Raw genomic sequence first — 23578 nt, forward strand, 5'->3', positions numbered from 1 at the left:
TCTCAAACAAATAAAACTCTTGATTTTGAATCACAGAACTCTGGAACTTTCTTGCTTATCCCTACATTCACTACCTGTTCTCCACAATCTCACGGTAGCCAAGATCAGGGAAAGCGTGGACTGAAGACACTATTATCTGGTGGGCAATCAGCAATGGATGCAGTTGTTCTGGGGTTTTGGTTTGTTTGTTTTTTAACTTTTCCGATCAAAAACAGACACAAATTGCTGTCCGAGTATACTAACAGACATTTCTCTTTATAGGCAGCTGCAGACTTCTGTGTTTGATTTGGGCAAAAACTTCACAGGAGGATCAAGACCTGTATTATCAGTATCAAGTTCCGCTCAACACAATATTAAATTGTTACTTGACGAACCCCAGTCTCAACCTAGTAGGTCATTTCTTAGGATAACTGCTCTTCCCAATAAGTCTTTATCACCTGAAATAAGCAAGATCCTTAGCCTGAACTCAGATTCTGTATAACCCCTCTCCTTCAAGACAAGAAACTTTGTATTATAGACTAATGAAATTAAAACATTTGAGTCCAGCAAAACTGATGAGAGGGGGACAAAAAACCAAATCATTCTTCCAAGCAATCCAGTGCTTGACCCCAGTGAAGGACTTCTGACCTCACCTAAACCCTGGGAAAAAAATTCTAAAATAACTCCGTAACCACCAAAAGCTTAGGTTCCTTTAAGGAAAACATAATACTCGAGAAGCAGCAAGAAGCAGTATTATAAGAAAAATCAATAATTAAAAACTAGTAACAAGCAGTCTAATGACAAGTCACCATCTGTAAGTAAAAAAGAAAGTCTGGAGTTGTGAAAGTATTTTCTTTTGAACCGCAAAATTCCAGTGTACTTGGAACTGCAAAATCCTCTACCACCAGGAAAGCTTTGGAAATTATTTTAATTAGTTTACAATCCAAAACTCATTCTTAAGAAAACAATATACGTCATGCAAAAATCATGAGAATACAGTGACTGCAATGCCTTTGTGATTCATATCTATTTGACCTCATGGACTGAGCAACAAAACAAATGCTTACTCTGATTCCCCAGCCCCTTGTCCATCTTTGATACTATACAGAATATCTGGGAACCCATTTCTTTCATATTTTCCTCTGGAGGGTAACTTCAAAAGATGCAGGTACACTAAATTCCTAAGTTTTATTTTCTTTAAGTTGTCCGCACTTCTTTATTTACAATAGTATGTTGCATTTCAAAATCCTGTCCCACAGATCCTGCCATTCTAAGCAAGCAAAGCTGGGGTCATTCCAAATTCCAGAAGACATATTTTGAGGTATGAGGGAGAACAGGAAAGAATATGAGAGAACTATGATAATGAGAACAAGTCATTGGCTCCATATTCCAAAGAACTGACTGCAAGAAAGAAATAAAGAAGGTACCTCCCCTTTACTCTGGAAATGCCTTCAGCACCCTTGTAGATGTATTAAAAAAAACAACACAAAAACAAACAAACAAAAAAAACCACATGGGGACTGGAAACATGCAAAAATAATAAATTCTTCCTTTTCAAAGCATAAAATCAAGCTGGAAATCTACATTGAGGTAATCAATGAATTCACTAAGAGATATCAGAAAGTACAACTTCTGAAATAATTTGAAGAGTTATTTTAAGTCCCTTACGTACTACTGTGCAGCCTGAACAACAAAGTAGAAACTTCTCTTCAAAAAACAAAAACCATTTCATTATCACACAAAGCACAGATTTTGAATGCCTCTGTTTTACCAGATAATGGTAGGCAAATCAAATGGGCCTCTACAAAAGGCTTCAGTTCTTGAGACACAGTAATTTCCCCCGGAAAACGAAACCCATGCCACTAGCTGGATCTTCCAGTCATATAATTCTCTGTTAGTTACTGCCTCAAGTGTGACACTTGCAGCTAGCCCTACAAGTAAATCCATGCTGGCTACTTAGAAACAAAAAACAGAGGTCAAATACTGAGGATGAGGAATTCATATGCAAAATGCAGCGCAGCTGCAGTACTAATATACAGAGAACTATTATTTCCTGTGCAACTTAACTGGTGTGGGCCGTATGCGTAAAGATAAAAGTGATGAATAAAAAAATGTTTATTTTACTTGCACTTTAAATTTATACCATAATATAATTTACCTGAGCAGTAGTCAAATGCTAAAGCGGGTGTTTCTTAAATCACCTCCAATATTAACTGCTGTCTTAATCTCCACCCAAAATCCCAAAGGTAGCGAATGAGGATTTTTGCACAAGCATTACCACCATCTTTCTCACAACAGTCTTCAATCTTCTATGCAAATGTTGCAGAGAGAAAGAATCATGTCTCTAGACAACCACGTGCCTTTAACTAGAAGCACGGATTTTTCATCAGGCATGTGATCTATATTACAGATTATCAGTATTTCATTATCTGCAAACAAGTAGCTTTAGCTAATTATTTTCAAATGCCTGCTGTGTGCTGCAACATGAAGCACTGCTGTCTAGGAAGCAAAAACACCTTTCATACTGCATACACTGCCAAACATACCACATACATTAGCCAGTGACGTTTGTACCCTCCAGATGTATGCAGTTAACATACCTTAGCCCCTGCAAGTTCCACCTCCCCCCACTTTTTTACTTGCTTTTCTAAGTTACCACAATTTTCAAATGCAGACTACTCATTTCTGTGTGGCAGGATGTAAAATTTATACCTCTGGATTTAACCCATTCCTTATGGTTTGAGAGTTTGTAAAATACTTGCTTTCAAAATCCGTGGTACCCACCACTTCTTGTCATCATCCAAGCAGTGAGCCGTTATGATAAGAGCGCTACATAAACGGACAGGCAAAAACAACGCCAATCCTGCAAACTTTACAATTGCACAGAAATCACGGTAGCAGAATAATATACACGCAACAAGGCATTAGGGCAACATTAAAGCAACAGGATAGCCAATCTAAGATGATTCTTTGAAGGATTTGAGGGCTTTTTTAACTGCAACCTTATGATCTGCAGTTGTGCATTTTTTTTTTTTTTTAAGGCCTCGCAGGAGAAACAAACCTCCCTGTGACAGCGATTTTTCGTAGTCTACTGCAGTGATAGTTAACCTTGACACACGTTTCTTTCCCAAAACACTTTTCTGAATGTGGTGGGTTTTTTTGTTTTCAAGTGAGGAAATTTATACCCTTATCCCCATTTTACAGATGAGAAGATTAACGCTGACCAAGGTCACAAGACAACAGCGGGAAGTGGCAGCTAAATAAGCCAGAATTCCCGATTTCCGCACTGCCCAAATTAGGACACGATGTCAACGAAATATTAAATCGCTGTTGCTGTGCCCCACCAATGTACTTCATATCAAAGGAGATTTATTAGACAGCAGCACAGGCTGAGCTCCAGCCGGGGTGAAATGAGGTCCCGGGGGTTGCCCCCGGCCCAGCCTCGCCGGGGGCTGGGAGTGGGCACGGCAGCGAGCAGCGCGCACCCCGGCCCGGCCCCCGACGTTCTCCACAGAGCCACAGACCCCCAAGTACGTCCCCACGAGCCACCCTCCTTACCCAGGTAGATGTCCCCGAAGGAGCCACTCCCGATCTTCCGGCCCAGCCGGTACCGGTTTCCAACCCTCAGCTCCATGGCGGCAGCTCGGTTCCTCCGAGACCGGGTTCTGTTGTTCTGCCCGCCCTGCCGGCTCGCGCTCTGCTGCCTCACAGCCCTGGGGTTCCTGATGCCATCGCGGCTTTGGTCCCGCCGGTCGATACTAACGAGGCAGACAGCACCGCCACCACAGCCGCCGGGAAGGATGGACGCGGATTCCCCGCAACACCAGCCCTCAGCAGCTTCGTCTCCGAGCCGCCATACTGCGTGACCTCACTTCCGTAGCAACGGGGGCGGGGCGCGCTGGCCGTGGGGACGGGCGCGATGCCTCGCGTGGCTAGCCGTGGCGCGCGGGTGGGGTGCCGCCTCACGTGTCCCCCGTGTCTTCTCGTGTTGTGTTCAGGCGTCGCTGCCGGTCGCGCGGCCCCCCCGTGGGGCACCGGCTGCTGCCTCATCGCATCTCACTGTGCCGCCCCACCGGGCCCACGGACCGGGCCCGCCCGAGCCGTCCCAGCTGTCTGCGCCGCGCCGCGCCGTGAGGGGTCCGCCGGGCAGGGAATGCGGCCCGCGGCCTTCCGGGTGCGTGTGTCGTCACTGTCCTCCCGCCGCAGTGGAGGGGTACTCCGGCTGCGCTGGACTCCGAGGAGAGCTCGTTTGACCGTGGGGCGTCAGGAACAAAGTGTGAGTCACGGCCTCGCAAATTTCAGGGGAAAAACGTGTCATTCCTGCTGGGGAGGCATGTTGGGATCTGCTCTGCGGCCTGCTGTGGGGTGGAGGAACCACCTTACCTCTGCTACAGTGGAAGAGGAGTGGTGAGAAAATATGTTTCTGTTTGCATGTTTTGTCCTTTTCTTCCAGCAACACCCCTTGAAATCACGACCTTGACAGGCTAGTGGTCTTAAATTGGATGACTCGAGGTTGCCTTCTGTTATGGTGAGCCAGAGACTGCACTTACAAGTGGGGAGATGGATTATGAAGCCAGCTTCTGGCTTGAGCCGGGCTGGGCTGCAGATGGCGGTGGACTGTGATGTAAAAAGGCTGGGAGCATTGAGAGAGGTGTGTGTGGCAGAGGTGTAGGGTGGCAGAGGGAGGAAAAGTAGTCACAATGTGTTTCTAGGTAAAGAGTTTCTGAGTACCCTTCCAGTTGTTTCATGTGCCATCCTGCAAGAGGGACTGTAAAACTGGAAGGGGTCTTTTTAGTGAACACTGGGGGGCTTTGGCTGTTTTTCTGCCTGTCATGCTTGTGATCCCTGTGATTTGGCCTGCTGCAGTGCTGAGATAATCATGGTTCCTCACAATCTTCTGTGCTGAGAGGAAGAGCTATGCTGTGGTATATATGCTAGAATGGAGAAAATGAGGGTAGTGTCCTCCTTGCTGTGTGTATTAGGGAGTACAGTGTGCAGCCTTGGAGTTGGTGATGTCCTGATGTGCTGGGCAGAATTAGTGGTAAAAGTACACAAGAGCAGCTCAAACAAGGGCGGGCAGCCAGAGACAGGAGAAAGCAGTGGACTATTAGTTGAGTGTTGGACCCCATGTACAGACTGACATGTGGATTATGTAGGTCATATTGAGTTCATTAAAGCAATGAAGGTTTGGGGCACGGTGGCAGAGGCGGTGGGTTCTACTTGTGTTCGTAAGAGAGCAAGCTTTGTTGATTTCTGCTTAAGTACATAACCCTGTACATGTGGAGGAAGCTGCAGTGCTGATATGTAAATGGGAACTTTTTTTTTTCTACAGTCTCGGCCTTTGCAGTAGGAGGCAGGCTGAACATAGGACCAGAACTGTTGATCTCAGCTGAGTAAGAGAGTTTCCACGCCTTTGATTTTCCCCGAAAAGTGTAGCTGTGGGTTTATAGAGGGAACAGTGTGGTGTCTTGGAATGTTGTTTACAAAAGGCTGGCTGCAGGCCAGTGTTCCCCCTTTCCATCAGTAGTTTGAGATTATTACTCACAGCTCTGGCAAAGATGTTGCAAAGCTACCTGTCACTCAAGCTTTCTGATCAGTACCAATCAGAGTAATTTGCCTTCTCTCTGGTCATGTCTTGTGATGACCGCTACAGGTCTGAGCATTGGGGCTTGTAGTTCTTTACAGTAGTGCATGGCCATTGCATGGTTTGCTAAATGTAACTATCGCAATTAATAAACCTAAGTATAGTTGCTGAAATTATTTCTATAGAGCATAGAACCACGTGAGAAATTTCTGCAATTGCTGAAAATGTCTCTTGAGTCCGACAGAATGAGAGACATATGCACAGTATCTATAACTGAAGGCTAGCAATCACTGCTGAGCAATGTTATTCCGGCAGGCCATGTACCTCAGCTCCTCGGTCTTGCCTCAGAGTCTCCTTCATGGCATTATAACTTTGTCAGCCATTGCTTACCGCGCAGTTGTGGTAAAATCTGTCAATCTTCAAAAACATACAGTAAAATTCAATGTCCTACAGAAAAGCATAAAACAATAAAGTTACTATATAAGGACATGAGGATATCTAATGCACACATGGATATGCTGCCATAAGAAATTTAAATCTATGAACTCTGTTTTGAGATTGATTAATAGGAGTCTTTATTTCATATGAGACTTTAATCTTTCTTAAGTTGATCTCTTACTTTTAAAACTTCTTTCATGCATCTTCTGTAGCTCCAGCCACTGGAATATCATGTACATGAGGTAATAACTTGGCTTCTTGTAGCTCTTAATGTCTTGCAGCTCTTGTGGCTCTTAGTATCATCCACACAGAGAGACATGTATATATATATATATATATAAAAAAATATGTATATGTACACATGTATATTCCATATGCAGATATTGCAATATATGTTGGTGGTCTATTAAGCATGATCACTGTTAAAATGGTATTAATAATACATCAAGCCTCATCAACAGAAACAGGGTTTCTCTTGTTTGAAGACAAAGGTGCATTTAAACTGGGTCCATTTTCTTTTATTTCCTCCATTTGGGTATATTTTCTTCTTGCTTTCAACTTTAGTCATGGCAATGAATGTCAAAAAGCCTACCCCAATATCCAGAAACCACTCATACCCCTGCCTGCAGGCTGCAGATGACTCTAGATGTCTTCAACCTCCTTCTGCCACCTGGTTCTGGCTTTCTGGCACTCACAGGGACATCTGTGCACCCTCAGTCCTGTGCCACAGGGAATGGGATTTATGCCCTGATGCTTCTTGGCCAGAGGCATGGAGCCCTCAAGGGGGTCCAAACTAGAAGAAACAGTTTCTGCTCAAGTAATAGATGAATGTAGCTTTGCGTAATGTGAAGAGAAGTGGTTCCATCAATCACAGTTAAAGCTTCAGAAAAGTACTCTGAAAATAGGATAAAGTAATGGCCTCAATAGTTTTTTTGTTTGTTTTGCAGGGTAGTACTTTGAAGGCCGACAGCTTGAAAAGACGCAGCTTGACCTGATTTGTTGATTTTAGTGATATTTTCAAGAAGCATGCAAGTATAGGAGGAGCCTAAGAGCATTAGGAAGAAAGGAAATAGCAAGGAAGGTTTGAAACAGAGGAAAAGCCAAGTATCATGACTACTGAAGTTGGTAAAGTTGGAGAGAATTTGGGCTTATGCTGAGCCTTGGCCTCATTGGTGAAGAAAGGACCCGGTGTGCTAGGCACGTGGCAGGTACCTGAGTGCAGCTGGAGCATGGTGTGGACTGGGCTGGGCTGTCTGGTCTGGGGCACACCAGAAGAGAGGGAAAAGGCAGGAGGATCTGAAGGAATATAGGATGCAGGCTTTTCCTCTCTGATGGCTTCTCAGGCACGCAGGGTCACTCATGAGGTCCCTTATGCCTCCTCCTGGAACTCTGACAGCCACACAAAGCACCCAAGGCACTGGCATTTTCACAGAAACAGCACCACTCTGGGATGGGACTGCCACCCTGACATGCTGCCAGCAAAAGCCCTTTGCCCAAAGGCTCTGCAGACATCCCTCAAACCAGCCCCAAACCCCCCAACAGCTGCTAAACCCTGCTCCAAACCCACCATCAACCTTCAAATTCCCAGGACTTCAAAACACCCCCAGGCCTCGACCAAAAGGCTCCAGCCCCAAACCCTGCCCCAAGACCACCAATGATTCCAGCACTGCCCTGAACCCCATTCCCAGAACCCCAGCACCCCCAAACCCACCCCCTCCAACAATGCTCTGATACCACCTCCAAACTATACCACATCACCCCTGCTTTCAGGCTCCCCCTCAATTCTGGGTGTCTCTTACCTCCCTCTGCTGACCAGCCCTGCCCTCCTGGTGCCCAGTGGAGAATTGTGTGCCCCTAGTCCCGCGCCGCATGGAAACAAGATAGATGGCCTGATGCTGCTGGGATGCAGACACAGACTGCCGAAGACTTGGCAGGGAGTGGATGCTTCTGAGGCACTGCCCCCTGCACTCCCCGTTCCCAGCCCAGAAAGATAAGCACAAGCTAGCCCCTGGGTGCACTTTATTCTCAATTAACGCAGAGGTCATTAGGTTCATTAAGGGGACACAGTAAGGACCCAGTCAGGGAGCCACCACAAGCCTGGGGTCCCTGAGGCGCTCTGGTCATCTCAGTGGAGCTATTCTGGAGGCATGTGGTGGGCTGCTTGTGGGTTTTCAGGATGCTGTGGTCTTTCTAGGACTTTATCAAAGTCTCTGCTATGTTCAGGATGGCCAGTGGGGCTTTTCCTCCTCACCTATGGGCTCTGTTCAGTGTGTGTGTGGGCATTTAGGGGTCTGTAGGGCTGTCCCCATCATGTTACTATGATGTTTGGGGTGGTGCAGGGGTCTTCTCGGGACTCTGCAGCTTTGGGGAATGTGTCTTAGCAGTATCATGGCATCCCTTTCCTGTTTTTTCAGGGGTAGTTTGGCCATGCCCAGAGCTGTTCCCCTCTTTTTGGGGAGTTATATCAGGGTCTTTGGTTCTCTGCCCCCAGTTTCATTTGATTGCTGTGTACTCTGTTTAGTATCCCCTTCAAACAGATTTTAAATATGGAGGGTTTTTCCTCCTGACTGGTGGAGGGAAAGACAGGACTACAACACAAAGTGATAAACACAAGAGATTACACATGCACTTTCAAGCTGTGGTCTTTGCTAAAACACTGTCCAGAACTCTAGGGAGAAATAAATGTTCCATTGCAGCCCAGTGAGTTTTACTGCCACTCTGTGAACACAGACTGAAGAAAAGGGGGAATTACAGGGAGACAGTGTCATAACCACCGCTGCAAAACAAAAAAGGCTAGTCTTGTGCGTCAGCTGTCTGCACATCTGCCTGAGCAGCACGACTGGTGTTCACAGGGCAGTACCACAACCGGTCCCCCTCTCCGCTGCACCAGCATGTTCTCACCTCACCAAGGAGCTGACAGTGCTTGCTCCAGCCCGTCAATGGCTGCGCCTCACCCGTGCAGCCACCCCTGCAGCCTTCTGCGCTCCCCTGGCTACAGCGCGGCGCTGCAGCCTGTCACTCACGCATGCGCACTGGCAGATGCTGCACCGTGTCCTTGCCACTGCTGTGGGCTCACAGGCTGGAAGCGCAGCCTGTCAGTGCTGGAGTTCGTGTAGCTGCACAGCGTACTCGTAGGAAGTTAAATGCACAGTTCATCTTTTAGACATGCAATCAGTGTTAGAAAATGCAGACAGAGAACAGAAGACTGGTGAGAAGATTTTTATCAATAATACCTAAAAAATTGGATGAAGCAGGGAAGAAAAAATGCAGTTCACTGGATCCTTCGTATCACTAGAACTCCTAGAGAAGGAGGTGTTCCTGCCTGGATAGCTAAGATAACTATCAATAAAAACTTTTTGTTACTTCTGTCTCTCAGGGACAGCTCTAAGGACTAAATAATCCATTCCCACCCTGTAGATATTGTTAAATGTGCCTGGATTACCTTTGCTTTGGTAGTTTCTTTTTGTTTTGTTACCAGGCATGCATATGTGAAAAAGATATGTAATACCTACTTTTTAGATTAATTGCTGTGGCTGGAGTCGATTACAGCCTGCCTTATGGCCCCTTTGGTGTGCACCAAGGCTCTACATGTGCTCCAGAGCACCCTGAGACCCTCTGTTCACATTTTGAATTGCCCCCAAACCCTCCACATGCCTTTCTCTGTGCCCCTGGGCCCTACGTTTGTCTTGCAGCGTGCCACAAAGTTCTCTATTTAGCTTTCTTCCCTGTCCTGGAATTTTCCGGAGACTTTCTAGTGTGCTCCAGGATCATGTTTTCCTTTCTGTATGCACCAGGGCTCTACCTTTGCTCTTCTGTGTTCTCAGAATCTTTTGTTTGCCCTATCACCCTGTGATGTTTTTCTCCCCCCCCCCCCCCCCCCCATTGCACCCCAGAGCTTTCCATTTGTCCCCTTAATACTCATCTTTATGCTTTTTTGTGCACCCCAGGTCTCTCCCTTTAGCTTTCAGCAAGCTGCCCCCTGGAGCTGGGCACCTATGCTGCTTTAGCAGCCCCGGCTACTCGTTAAGGGGTTGATGATGATGGCCCTGTGTTCCCTATGGGCTGCAACTGTGGGCTATGGGGCAGCGACTGGGGAACGACAAGCCCCAGGTGTGACAGCAGTACCCTCTCTGTGTCCAACAGGCTGCAGCCAGAGGTAAGTAGGTGGGAATAATTGTGCTGCCTGGGGTGGCCATGCTTGTACAAGTCTGGAGAAAGGGGGCCGCCGCCAACCATAGAATATCAGAATGGTTTGGGTTGGAAAGGATCTTAAAGATCATCTTGTTCCAAGCCCCCTGCTGTGGGCATCGCCAGCATCGGGGGCGGGGGTCGGTGCAGCAGGGCAGTAGAGCCCGGCACGGGGCTGCGGAGCGGGAGTTCCCGAGAGCTGGAGGTGAGGGCCCTCAACGTGGGAACGCAATAGAGCTGGGGGGGTGCGGGCCTTGCGAAGGGTGGGGGACCCTTCGGAAGTCCGAGTGAGGGCTGTGCTGTGAAGGGGCGCCAGGGGCCTGACGTGGTCCTGCGGGAGGCGTGGGCGACGCCGGAGAGGGGGGTGGGGGCGAGCTGGAGCCGCGTCGGACGCGAGCGGGCTTCGCTCGTGGGGGAGCACCAGACTGGTATCGTGGAACGCGCGGCTGCGCTTCAGGCTACGCGGTCGCTTCCGTATCGCGCGGACGGGGCGGAGAGGGGAGGAACGCAGTCTCCGCAGGGTTGTAACTCACGAAATGCAGGGCCCGCGAAGCAAACCGGGAGGTGTAGTTTCTGACACTGGACTCGCGGGCGGGCCAGTTGCTTTTCGACGCATGCCGGAAGGTGCAGTCTCGTGGCGCTGGGCTGCGCGCGGACGCGTTGTTATTCAAGGCGTGCAGCTCACGTCCGCCACCAAGTGGCCAAAAATTGGTATGCTGCAGCTCGGGAGCTGCGGATGCGCAACGACGCAGCCGTGGAGCTCGCTACTGCTGTTCCGCGACCAAAACGCGGTGCTGCACTTAAAGCACCGCGCATGCGCAGTGGCGCCGCCGTGCTCCACACTGCCATCAGCCGGTAACGGCAACGTGGTGCGGCGGTGCCTGCGGGGCAGTGCCACCGCGCTTGCTGCTGCTTCCCGGTAAGGAAACGTCACGGCCGCCCCACGCGCAAAGCGCGGAACGGCAGCGCCGGTGGCGTCCCTAGGCGAGCGCCGACAGCTGGGTGCTCGCTGCTGCTGCCGCGCGTGGCCGAACCGCGACCCTGCAGGCCGGTGTTAGCGCGCGGCTCTGCCGCCTCTGGCGTGCCGTCGGTGTGAGCCGCATGCGCGGTGCCAGGGAGCAGCATGGCGGCGCGCTGGGCGCAGGTCGCGGCGGCGGCTGGGGGTCGAGGCCGCTGGTGCGGCGAGGGAGCCCCTCGGCGGGTGCGGGGGTGTCTCCTGGCCGCCGGCTGCCCTGGGGTGGTGGGACAGGGAGCTTCAAACCGCCCGCTGCGGCAGGCTCCTGGTCCGCTGGGGGCGAGCCGGGTGCGGGCAGCCCCAGGGACTTACCCGGGAGCTGACAGAAGGGGAGAGGGGAAGGAGGCGGGCCCCCCCCCCCCCCAGGCGCAGATGCTGGGCACCTCCCCGACTCGCCAGCGCTCCCCTCGAGACTCTCCCAGCCCTGCTCGTCCCGTGCAGCTGCCCCCAGCGCCAGCACCTCCCCTGAAGCCTGTGCCAGAGACCCACGCTGTTCGCAAGCCCTGTCCTGAGGGGGGCAAGCCGGGCCTCGGTGTGTCGTCAGAAGCCCCTGCAGGAGGGGTTTTGGCCAGGGGTCGGCTGTGGCAATAAAGATCGCTGCTGCTTCTTTCTCGTTCCCAGAGGCCGTGCTGAAGGTGCGGTTGTCCGTTCCTCCCCTAGGGACGCCGTTAACTACGCCTGCTCCAGGCTTGTGTGGGCTGTCTCTGCCGGGCCTTGCTCTCCTCGCGGCGCGGGGGCGAAAAGGGAGAGGCGGAGTGCTTACTGGCTGCGGACAGGAGCTGGCGCGGTTGAAGCTGGAGAGGCCAGAGAAGGCTGAAGAAGACGAAATCGAAGACTGGCTGGCTTGCAGCTGCTTCCCACTGCAGGCAGGAGAGAGCCTGCCTCTCCAGGTGAGGAAGGATCCATTTTCGTAGCCCGCAGCAGGCCAGGCTGCCAGCATGCCCCACAGCGTCTGTAGATGTCGCCAGCAGCACAGTACGGCTGTGGAGCGTGCGAGCGAGTGAGGCTACATGTGTCCAGGGAGCCTCGTTTTGTAAAAGCTGTGAGACACGCACGTTTTCTCTCAGGTGGAGGACAGCCAAGCGACCGAAGTCACGGAAGAGGAAGGGAGGAGAGAAGGAGAGAGAAGCGTCTGAAGTGGCAGAGTCTCCTAGCAGTGCCGAGAGCAAGAGCTGCAGTGAGTCCCAGGCTTGGGGCCATGTCACACCTGTTCTACATCCTGGACCCTTTCTGCCTCTCCCCTGGCCCCCTCTCTTTCCCATGCTGCTATGATTTTTTTTTTTTTTCTTCCCTGGACCTCTCCTTTCTGTTCTTGTGTTCTGCCCCTGCTCCCTGTCCCTCTTTTTTTTTTCATCTTCTGTCTCTGTCCTGCAGCCCATTGCTGTATTTTCCTTTTCCAGCTGCTTTTGTTAAACAAGACTGGCCCCAAAACTGAGCCCTGGGGAACAGCACCTGTGACAGGCTGCCAACTGGATTTAACTCCATTCACCACCACTCTCTGGGCTCGGCCATCCAGCTATTTTTTTACCCAGCAAAGTGTACACCCATCCAAACAATGAGCAGCCGGTTTCTCTGGGAGGATGCTGTGGGAAATAGCGTCAAATGCCTTACTGAAGTCTAGGTGGACAACATCCACAGCCTTTCCCTCATCCACTAGGTGGGTCACCTGGTCATAGAAGGAGATCAGGTTGGTCAAGCAGGACCTGCATTTCATGTACCCATGCTGGCTGGGCCTGATCCCCTCGTTATCCTGCACATGACCGGTGAGTGCACTCAAGATGAACCGCTGCATAATCTTCCCCGGCACCAGGGTCAGGCTGACAGGCCTGTAGCTCCCTGGATCCTCCTTCCGGCCCTTCTTGTAGATGGGCGTCACAATGGCAAGGCTTGTCCTTCTCTTTCGCCTCTTTATCATTCCCCATCCTTCTTCTTGCCTTTCTTCTTTCTCTTTTTACCCTTCTGCCCCAATGCTGCTTTCTTCACCTCTGCCTTGCTCCCTGCCCCTTGTTTCCTCTCACCATCCCTCTGTCTTGCTTTCTGTCCCGGTTTTCCTATCTTTTCTAAGTCTCATTACCTGTCCAGTCATTTCTTGGTGTATGTCCCTGTCAAGCTGGCTCTCCCTTTTTTCCTTTCTCTCTCCCTCTGTCCTGCTTCCTGACATTTTCTTCTCTTCCTCTGTCTGTTCTCTAGCTCCTTGTTGCTTCCCTCCCTGCCCCCCCCCCCCCCCCAAAGAGACCCCCCCCGGTCTCTTTGTACAGATCTGACCTTTGCTTTATTTCTCGGTCCCTTTGTCATGTTCCCTATACTTATTCTCTCTCTTGTCTGTGTATCCTGCACCCTGTCACCATCTTTGTCTCTCTTTTTTTCATCCTCTCCTCCCCCTGCCCCCATTGCGCTCTCCCTCTGTCCTGCTCTCCACCCCTGCATTTTCTTGCTCCATCTCCTATTCTCTATCACTCCTTGTACCTATTTTTCTTGATTTCTCTACCTCTCTGACCTTTTCTTTTGACCTTTCTTTCTCTCTGTGCTCCTCGGTCTTCTCCCTTGTCTTATTTTTCTCTTTCTAGTCCTCTGTTGTGCTCCCCATCGCTTATTTTCTTTCTCCGTTTCTCTGCCCTGCTCCCTGTCTTTCTCCATCCTCCTGTGCTGCTCTCCAGCAGTATTTTTCCTTTCTCCAGCTCTCTGAACTCCTCCCTGCCTCCACTCTTTTTCTCTCTGTCATTCTTTCTGCTTCCCTGGACCTCTCTCTCTGCAATTTTGTGTCCTGCTCCCTGTTTGTATCCCACTGTCCTCGTCCCCATCCTTCTCTTTTGCCTCTCTGTCCCTGTCCTTGTCCCGTTTTTTTCTTTCTCCATCTCTCTGTCTGGCTGCCTATCTCTGTCCAGTTCCCTTTCTGCTTTTTTTTTTTTTAATTTTCCCACTCAGTTACTCTGCTTTTCTTCCTGTCCCCATTTTTTTTTCTCTCTTCATTCCTCTACCTTGCTCTTGTTCCCTCCCTCTCACTCCCCCAGGGTCCTGTTATCCATCCTTCTCCCTGTTGATTTTTTTTTTCCTCTTGCTCTATCCCTGTCGTGCTCCCTAGAAATATTTTTTTTAATTCTCTTTATATCTGTCCTTCTGTCCATCGCTACTATTTTGTTCTCCATCTCTCTCTCCTGCTCTCCTTGTCATTCTTTCCTTTTCCCTGTACCTCTGCTTTTCTGTATCCTTGCATCCCGCTCCCTCTGTCTCGCTCTATCACGCTGTCTGGCTTCCCATCTCTGTCTTTTTCTTTTTACCCTTCCAATATGTGTGTGTCCCAATCCCCCTATTTTATGTCCCAGTCTTTTTACACCCTTCTGTCATTCTCCTTCTGTTGCTGCTCTTGTTTTTTTTCTCTCTCTGTTCTGCAGCCCATCGCTATTTTTTTCCTCCTACATCCCTTTGTCCTGCTCCCTGTCCTTGTCAGTTTTGCCCTTTGTTCTGCCTCCAGTCTTTGTTTTCTCCATCTCTGTCCTTTCCCCTGTACTGTTTTGTCTCTGCTCCTCAGTCCTTCTCCCTCATCTTATTTTCCTTTCTGCCACCCCCCTCTCTTTTTCTCTGTGACCCTCTGTGCTGTTACCTTTCTTTTATTTCTTTTCTTTTTTCTTTCTCCAATTACCTGTTGTCTTACCTGTCCCCCTCTCTCTGTCTCTCTTCCGCTTTCTTGCTTCCTGGCCCTATTATTTATTGTTTCACCTCTCTGTCCCACTCTCAGTCCCTGTTTTCTCTCATGCTCCGCCTCTCTGCCATTCTCTCTTGCTCTCGTTTGCTGTCTATCCCAGCATCCTGCTCCCTGTTGCTCTCTCTTTCATAGTATCCTTCTTTCTGGCTGCCAGTCCCTCACCTGTTTATTGCTCTGTCCTTCCTCTTGTCTTTCCTTGTCCCTCTGGCCTGCTACCCATCATTACTTCTTCCTCTCTTCCTCTCTTCCTCTCTTCCTCTCTTCCTCTCTTCCTCTCTTCCTCTCTTCCTCTCTTCCTCTCTTCCTCTCTTCCTCTCTTCCTCTCTTCCTCTCTTCCTCTCTTCCTCTCTTCCTCTCTCTTCCTCTCTTCCTCTCTTCCTCTCTTTCTCCATTTCTCTGCCTACATCCTGTCACTCTCCTCCTCTCTTTGTCTTCAATGTTTCTTTCTCCTTCTCTGCCCTGCTCCCTGTCCCTTTTCTCTTATTCTCTCTGTACTCCATCCTCACCGGAAGCGAAAGCTGCAGTGAGTCCCAGGTCCCCAGGGCCCTGTCGCATCTATACTGTGTCTCGACCCCTCCTCTGGCCCCCTCTTTTCAGATGCTGCTGTGATTTTTTTTTTTCCATGCACCTTCTTTCTCCATCTCTGTCTGACCGGCTTCCTGTCCCCGTCTTTTAGGTCCTCCCTCTCTCTGCCCTGTAGCCCATGCCGTTTTTCTTCTCCATCTCTTTCTGTCTGGCTCCTGGTCCCTATTTTTGCTTTCCTCCCTCTATGTCCCATAGTCTGTTGGTATTTTTGCCATCTCTGTCTCTCTGTGTCCAGCTTCCTGTCCCGTTGGTTCAAGATCTTCCTTCTTGGCTCACTGCAAATCTACTTCTTTCTTAATCTCTCTTTATTCTGCTTGCTGCCCCTCATTTTGAATTCGTTCTTCTCTGTCCTGTCACCTGTCACTATTTTTTCCTTTCTCCATCTCGCTCTGTCTTGCTCCCCATCCCTGTTTTTCTAAGTCTTCCTTCTCTGCCCCCTAGCCTGTCATTACATTTTTGTTTCCCCATCTCAGTTTGTCTGGCTCCCTGTCCCTCTTTCTTCATTCCACCCTCTTTGACACATTGCCCATTGCTTCTTTCCCTTCTCCCTTCCTCTCTGTCTCAGTGTCCCCATTTTTCAACTCTCCTCCTCTGCCTGGTAGCCCGCCACAGTTTTTTCTTTCTCCATCTCTCTCTGTCCAACTCCCTGCCGCTAATTTTCAATTCCTCCCTCTCTCTTCAGAAGGTGTCGGGACTTTTCTCCTTCTCAGTCTCTCTGTTCTGGCTCCCTGTCCCTGTTTTGTAATTCCTCCCTCTCCGCCCTGTTACCCATCGCCATTTTTAGTTTCTCTATCTCTCTTGGTCTTGATCTTTTAAATTCCTCTCTCTCTGCCCTGTAGCCTGTCAGTTCTGAAAGTCTCCACTTCTCCACCTGGGAGCCCTGTCTGGCTCCCAGCCCCTCTTTTGCACTTCGTCCCTCTGGACCCTGTGGCCTGTTGCTTTCTCCCTCTTATTTCCCTCTGTCTCTCTCTGGCTCCCCGCCCCTGTTTTTTCATTCCTCCCTCTCTGCCCTAGAGCCCATCAGTAGTTTTTTCTTTCTTTGTCTCTCTCTTTCCAGTTCCCAGGCCCTGTTTTTCAATTTCGTTGTTCTTGGCTCTGTGCCACAGTATGATTTCATTTCTTTTGCCATCTGTCCCTGTCTGGCTGCCTGCCAGGATTTTTTAATTCCTCCCTCTCTGTCTTGTAGCCCATCGCTGTTTTTTCTTTCTCCGTGTCTCTGTCCGGCTCCCTGTCTGTTTTTTGTTTTGTTTTTAATTCCTCCCGCTCTGTCCTGTACGCGTCGCTCTTTACATTTTCGTTCCTGGATGTCTCTCTGTAGATTGCTCCCAGTCCTGGTTTTTTAATTCCTCCCTCTCTGTTGTGGTTTAACGTGGCAGCCAACAACTAAGCACTAGAGAGCCACTCGCTCACAGCCCCCACCCTGTTCACTCCCCAGTGGGATGGCGAGGAGAAATGGACAAAAGGTAAAGCTTGTGGGTTGAGATAAAGACAGTTTAATAAGACAACAAAGGAAATACTACTAACAATACTTCTACTACTAATAGCAATAATAATAATGATAATAATGAATATGCAAACCAAACTATATACGATACAGTTTTTCTTACTACCTGATGACTGATTCACAGCCAGTCCCCAAGCGGCGATCACAGAACCCGGAACCTGGAAATCGTGAATTTTGCTTAATTCCCAAAATAGCTTGACCTCCCGGCCAAGAGAGGATTCCAGCTCATGGAAACGAGCAGAGCCGATTCCAGCCCCCTGGCCAGTCCCCATTCATAAACTGCATGTGATGTCTATGGTATGGAATATTTCCATTGTCCAGCTTGGGCTAGTCCTGTAGCCTGTCGCTTTTTTTTTTGTTCCCCCTCCATCTCTCTGTGTCCAGCTCCCTGGCGCTGCTGTTTATTTCCTCCCTGTCTGTCTTGTAGCCCATCACTGTTTGTTTTTTTTTCTCTCTTTCTCCATGTCTTGCTGTCCAGCTCCTGGTCACTGTTTGTTAATTCTTCACTCTTCCCTGGAGCCAACTGCTATTTGTTTCCATTCTCCATCGCACTCTGTCCGGTCCCCTGTTGCTATTTATCCATTCCTCCCTCTCTGCCCTGTGGCCTATTGCTTTTTCTGCCTTTCTTTCTGTCCCTATATTTTAATTCCTCCCTCTCTGCCCCGTCACCTGTGTGACCTTTTGCCTTTCTCCTTTCTTGGTCCCTTTCAGGCCGGCTCTCTGTCCCTATTCATTGATTCTTCCCTCTCCACCCTGTAGCCTGTTGCTTTTGTCCTTTCTCCATCTCGCAGTCTCTGGCTCCCTGATGACCTTATTTTAGAATTCCTCCCCCCACACCCCTTCTTTCTGTATGCATTGCTATTCTTCTTGCTCTCCAGCTCTCTTTCTTCCAGTTTGCAGTCTCTATTTCCTAATTCTTCCCTCTCTGCCCTGTAGCATGTAGCTATATGGTTTTGTGTTGTTCCCCCCACCCTTGCCACTTCCTTCCATCATTCGCTGTCCCAGCTCCCTGTCCTTGTTGTTTCATTCCTCCCTCTCTGCCCTTTTCTTTGTAGCTTTTTTTTTTGTCTTTGCAGCTCTTTTTTTTTGTCTTTTCCCATCTCTCTCGGTTCAGGTCCCTGCCCCTATTCTTTTTTCCTTCCTCTCTGTCATGCTGCCTGTTGCAGGTTTTTTCTGCACCTCCATCCTGCTCCCTGTCCCTCTGTGTTGGTCTCTGTCCTGCTCCTTCTCCTTCTTTCTGCTGTCGCTCTTCCTCTCTCCCTGCTGCTTCTTTCTCCATCTCTGTGGGACTGCCTGTCTCCATCCTTCTGTTGCTGTCCCTTTCCCTGCTTCGTGCTTTCTCATTACACCACTGCTGTCCAGCTGGCTGTCACTTTTCTCCTCTCTTGTAGTGTCCTGCATCCTGCTTCTCGTTTTTGGCAGCCTCTGCCCAGCAGCGCGTTGCTCCAGGAGCTGACTGACCGACTGTTCTCCGCTGGAACAACAGGCGCGGCTTCTTGAAGGACTGCTGAGGTGTCGGAGGGGCAGGGGGATCATCGGGGGCCCTGAGCCCCAGAGCAGACCGGCTCCCGGGACTGGCCGGGTGCGTGACTGAATAAACACCTGTGGTACCCTTTGCCCTCCTGGCTGCCTTTGTGGTTCCTTTGCACGGGATGAGGGGCTGCGACAGAGCCCAGGGTTGGGAGTGGACTGTGGGGCTCGGGTGATGACCCCATGTTCTTGGTGGGCTACAGCTGTGGGCTGGGCTGGACGAGCCCCAGGTGCTGGCAGTGAGGCTGATGGTGACAGCACCTCCCTCTAATAAGGGGGCTGCCGGTGGAGGGGCTGGAACTGCCCTGCGCCGGGTGACTATGGAGGGGCTGGTGCGTGGCAAGGGCGGAGTGGAGCTGTCTCCGAACGTCGCCGGGCTGCAGCGAGTTAGAAGGTGAGCGGGGGGGGGCAGGCAATGGACCTGTGGGTCCCGGGGAAAGCCCCCAGGTAACGGCGTTACCTGCCGGGTGGCGGGCCGGGACAGCGGGACCGTGTCGGAGGCAGGGAGCGGCGGGGGTGCGACGCGGCGTCGGAGCCGGGCGGTGGGGGCTGCACGGAGCTGCGCTGTGGAGCGCGGGGCTGCGCTGGGAGCAGAGGGTCTACCGGCTGTCTTGGCGGGGGGCACGGTGTCCCCGCAAGCTCAGACAGCAGGGAAGGTGCCTCTCGCGGCGTGCGGGGAGCTGCAGTCCTGGGGCGCGGGGCTCGCGGTCGCCCGCGTTAGTTCCGCGGGGCAACCGGGGAAGGTGTGGTCTTCCGGCCTCTGACTACCGGGCGACCGTGTTGTGCTGGCTAGGGCAGACCGGGAAGGTGTCGTTTTCACGGACCTGGCTGCCGGGCAGCCGCATTGCTCTCGGTCACGTGCGGTGCGGCGTTGCACTTCATGCCGCCATGGCCCCCGTTGCGCAGGATGAGGTGTAGTTTTGTTGCCGGTTTCGGGTGGTTTTCTGCAGGCTGTGGGCTGTGCCTGTGCTCCGAAAAGAGCTTCGGGAGCGCACGGCCTCGGGCTTACTTCTGCCACCAGGTGGCCGAAAAGTGGTACTGCAGCGCTCCTGCCGCGCAAGCGCGCTGGCACCCCTGGGCTCGCTGCTGCCAGCGGGTGGCTGAAAAGCGGTACCACAGCGCCCCGGCGGCCGGGCATGCGCGGTGGCGGCCGGCCAATTGAATGGGGATTTTGCTTAATTTTTCGGCGCTGGATCCCAATTTTTTAACTCTTTCTTTTCTTTCCTGTAGTTTGTCTTTCTTCCTTCCCCGCGCTCACCTGTGTCCCTCCCTGGCTCCCTGTCCCTGTGTTTTAGTTTCTCCTTCTCTGTTTTCTAGCTGTTGCTGTACTTCCTGTGTGTGTTGCTCTGCTGCTCTGTCCTTGTCCCTTTCTTTGTAGTCCTTGTTCTCCTTCCTGTAGCCTATAGCTATAATTTTTTTTTTTTGACATCTCTCTGTCCAGATCCCTGTGGAGTGCATGTCTGCGCTGGGGACTGGGGAGGCTACCGGGTGCGTCAGCAGCGGGTCACAGTGTCAACATCTTGAGAAAAACTTTTTAAATCAATAAAATCTGTGTATAAACGATTTATGCAATGTCTGTAGTTTAATCTCTTAATATGCGCAGATACTCTTAATAATTTTATGTCTCGGAGGGGTTGGCTGGGGTAGCTATAAAATGCATATTGATAACTACAGTTTGGATTAAGTGTATCAAACAAGTAATTTTGTGGGGTAATATAAGCAGTCCTCAAATTAATAATAAACTGTCCTAAATTGAATAATAAATCATACTCTTTGTCCATGGTCTTCCTGGAAGCTAGGACTACATATCAAATTCTCAGCTGTTCCATGTCTGGACAGGAACGTGTGGCAGTTCACGAATTCCTGATGTAATCTTTTTAACTACTTCCCTGTTGTCATCAATTTTTAGGCAACAGTTAGTCATTTAATTTTCCTCAAAGTCCTTGTTTCTCTGCCAGTAGATAACTGAGAACCAATCTATGTTGTAAAATTGCTGTCTGCATTTGAGTCACTTGTTTGGCTAATAAATCTAATGCTATTGCCATTTGATTTGTAAGGATTTCTAAAACAGCTTGTAATTGGATGGTACGGTTTAAATTATAGATTGGTTCTCAGGCACCAGTGGTGGGTTTGTGAGGGTTCCAGGTCACAGGTCCGTAATGTTTAATAATTCACTTGGGGGGCCATTCATTCTTTCCCCATTTTTGGCTAGAACCGCTAGTAATAGAGGAGTCAATGGAATACTTGACCCTAGAAAGCTCATCGTAATGTTTGATCCCTAGTTCTGATCCAGAGGTATTTGGTATAAGAAAAGAAAGGGTCAAATTACACCTATAAAGCAAGGGCCAGTCCAGCTGGCAGGTAATTTTTTATAGGCATGGTTTCCACAAATCCAGTGATGACCTTTTAGGCTGGTACATCCATTTGGAAACAGTCCAGTCTAATTCTTGTTTACCATATCGCGGCTCCAGTTTCCAAAATATTGTCGCGTTGGAAAAGGTGAGCCGGTTGCTCTAGGATACAACCATCCTTGGTATCCCGTATTTTGGTGGAAAGTACAATTTGCTTTGCTCAGTTCCGTATCCCCCCCACGAACCTGGGGTGTTCCACAAATTTTCTTTGTCATCATAAAATCCCCATAGGGGTATAGAGACTTTAACACTACAATTTGAATATCCATTGCAACCCAGCCTGAAAGTCCAATCACAACTACTTTGTCCTACCCATATTCCGTCTGATTAATTACAGGATAAGCAATATTGGCCCTTTTAGGGGTATGTTATAAACCAGGGTGTTTTCTCACCATACGTGTCATTTTGTACTATACTGTCATTGTCTGCTAATTGACTTGGGTGTACAGGGGTAGAAACCCAGGGCCAACTATGCAGACCTAGAGGGCCTCCACATATCCAACAACTGCTTAAATTAAAGGTTTGAGCAACAGCTTTACCTAATAACAGAAATTCATTATCTAATGAGGGAGTGAGCATGTTGATAGGAAAGTTTCCTATAAACCATAAGAGACAAATTATAACCGGCCAAACCACCCTTTTTAACAATAGCACAGACATGTTATTGTATTTATTATTAAATCTTAAGCAGCACAAACAAACACATGCAATTAAACTTCCTGTTAAATGACTCTTCAGTTGCTTTCCTTGTATCTTCTTCGGTTATTTTCCTTTTAGCTTCTAATTTTTCATCATATAAACAAACAAAGAGAAAGGATTCTCGGTCCCCAGGAAAAGGAAACCAGATAAAGAATTGGTTAAGCCGATGGCATAATCCACTGGGTATTAATTTTGTGTTCTTTCCCCAAAGAATCTTTTGCTTTCCATACATATTTATTAAGTGGAGCAGCCAGCACCAGTGGGACTTCTCCCACAGTAGGAAGTTTAACTAATGTCCTCCTGCACATTCCCTCCTCTCTCGGTTTATCTGGATATGGTGTTTTTACTAGAGGGGGTTTCATTTCTGTCCACCTTACATTTTTGGGTTCAGTTTTAATTGGGCCATACTTTCATCCATAATTGATTAACTCCTGAGCTACTTCACCCCAAGTCCATATTTTTTGTCCTGGAGCATGGTGATGCGGGGTTGGTGCTCCTGTTAAAGCCACAGTTGCACAGGCGCTTTGCAGGGTGTAGGTAATGGTATTTTGGAATTGAATTCCTAGCGGTTTTAATGATTTGGGTAAGCCTTGGATGAGGGGAGTTATTCTTTCAGGATTGACCAGTATCATCATTGGGGATTCTTGCCCTAATTTTAATTCTCAGTCCTACATCATCTGTAAACGATCTGCTTTTTGTACATTTTCTGAGAATTGATCTTATGACCTGTTAAGTGTGAGAGGATCTCCCTGTTCTAATGGGTTTAGACCTCCAGCCCAATAAGCTGCTCACTGTGTGAGTGACCATGGGGCTCTAGAATTAACGGTGGTTAGAAAAACTCCAGGTCCCCTGTATCCATCAGCCTCCCTTTCACTTAACATCATTTGATCTCCACCCATTGATGACACTCTCCAGACATACTCTGTCTCAGTAATCCAATCTCTCTTGGATTATGCGAATGATCTTTTTTTATTTTAGCTAATTTGGTTGCTGTATACAGTACTTGCTTAGTTAACACTTTAGGGGAATAATCTTTGTCATTATCATAAGCATACTCTAATTAATGGCTTTAAAGATCATGTAGGTTGTTGCAGGGAATCATGCAGGGCTTTAACTTCCTAACTTGATGGTAGGGTACAAACCTTTCCTTGTATGGTAACTGTCAGGGCAGGAAAAAGCTTCCTGTTGACAATTTTCTTTTGTTAGGTTTTCTATCAAAGCCTCCTGCAAACACCTAATACCTTCCTGTTCCCTTTCCGACTTTTCTTGTAAGACTTTAACTTGTTCCTTCAACCTTTTATTCTCCTGTTCCAAACTTGCTACCTGCTCTTGCACTAAAGCTTGTTCCTGTTTATCCTGCTCTCTGGCTTCTGCTGCTGCTACTAAACTTGCGCCGCAAACCGCTCATATCATAGCTTTACCTTTCTTTGCTTTAGCTTCCATTCACAATGCCTCAATTTGCTCTACAACCTTTCCTAACTGATACCAGTTAGACTAAGCCCACTTGTCCCCTGATGAGGAGGGGCATGCCTTAAATTTCCTTAAAAACTGATACAGAACCTCCCTGTCTGCCATCACTGCAGCTGTGGCTGTTTAAGTTACCGATACCTCCCAAAACTCAAGGATCCCATTTCTGACACCAATTTAAAAATGTCAGGTTCCGATATATATAGAACAACAAGGTGATAATTGTTTAAGACATCAACATCCCCTCCTTTCTTATGCTTCGTTTGTCTCTGGCTGCTTCCCTTGTGGGAGAGCAGAATCGCGGGTCAGAACCCTGCACTTGCTTTGTACTTGTTTGCACATTCACACACAATCATACAACATTAACTTGGAAAACAACACAGTCAGTCCCTCTCAGAGCCTGCCTCCAAAACAAAAAATGCCGTCAGCCCCTTTGCGGACCCTGCGGAAAGAGTACTCCCGCCTGAACCCCAAC

General features: G+C 49.2%; 1 protein-coding gene and 1 long non-coding RNA gene across 13 annotated transcripts in view; one reads left to right on the forward strand and one right to left on the reverse strand.

Annotated features, from left to right (window-relative positions):
• The window catches only part of CSNK1D (casein kinase 1 delta), a 28581-nt gene extending 24701 nt beyond the window's left edge, over nt 1–3880 (reverse strand). For all 4 annotated transcript variants that reach the window (XM_075440600.1, XM_075440598.1, XM_075440596.1 and 1 more), the window contains exon 1: nt 3538–3880. In XM_075440600.1, the coding sequence (XP_075296715.1) occupies nt 3538–3613 (76 nt within the window). In that variant the 5' untranslated portion in view covers nt 3614–3880. The remainder of the gene's footprint in view (nt 1–3537) is intronic.
• Nucleotides 3881–3894: 14 nt separating this feature from the next.
• Nucleotides 3895–18613, forward strand: LOC142363806 (uncharacterized). 9 transcript variants are annotated; one of them, XR_012765971.1, is made up of 5 exons: nt 3895–4255; nt 9949–10157; nt 11865–12094; nt 12272–12381; nt 18388–18613. It is a non-coding gene; the product is annotated as an uncharacterized LOC142363806 (long non-coding RNA). The 9 variants fall into 9 exon arrangements; XR_012765972.1 differs by lacking the exon at nt 3895–4255 and adding an exon at nt 4263–4386; XR_012765970.1 differs by lacking the exon at nt 9949–10157 and having other exon boundaries at nt 3913–4255.
• Nucleotides 18614–23578: the final 4965 nt, after the last annotated feature.

This window comes from Opisthocomus hoazin, chromosome 21 (assembly GCF_030867145.1).
Source record: "Opisthocomus hoazin isolate bOpiHoa1 chromosome 21, bOpiHoa1.hap1, whole genome shotgun sequence".
Taxonomy (NCBI): Eukaryota; Metazoa; Chordata; class Aves; order Opisthocomiformes; family Opisthocomidae; genus Opisthocomus; species Opisthocomus hoazin.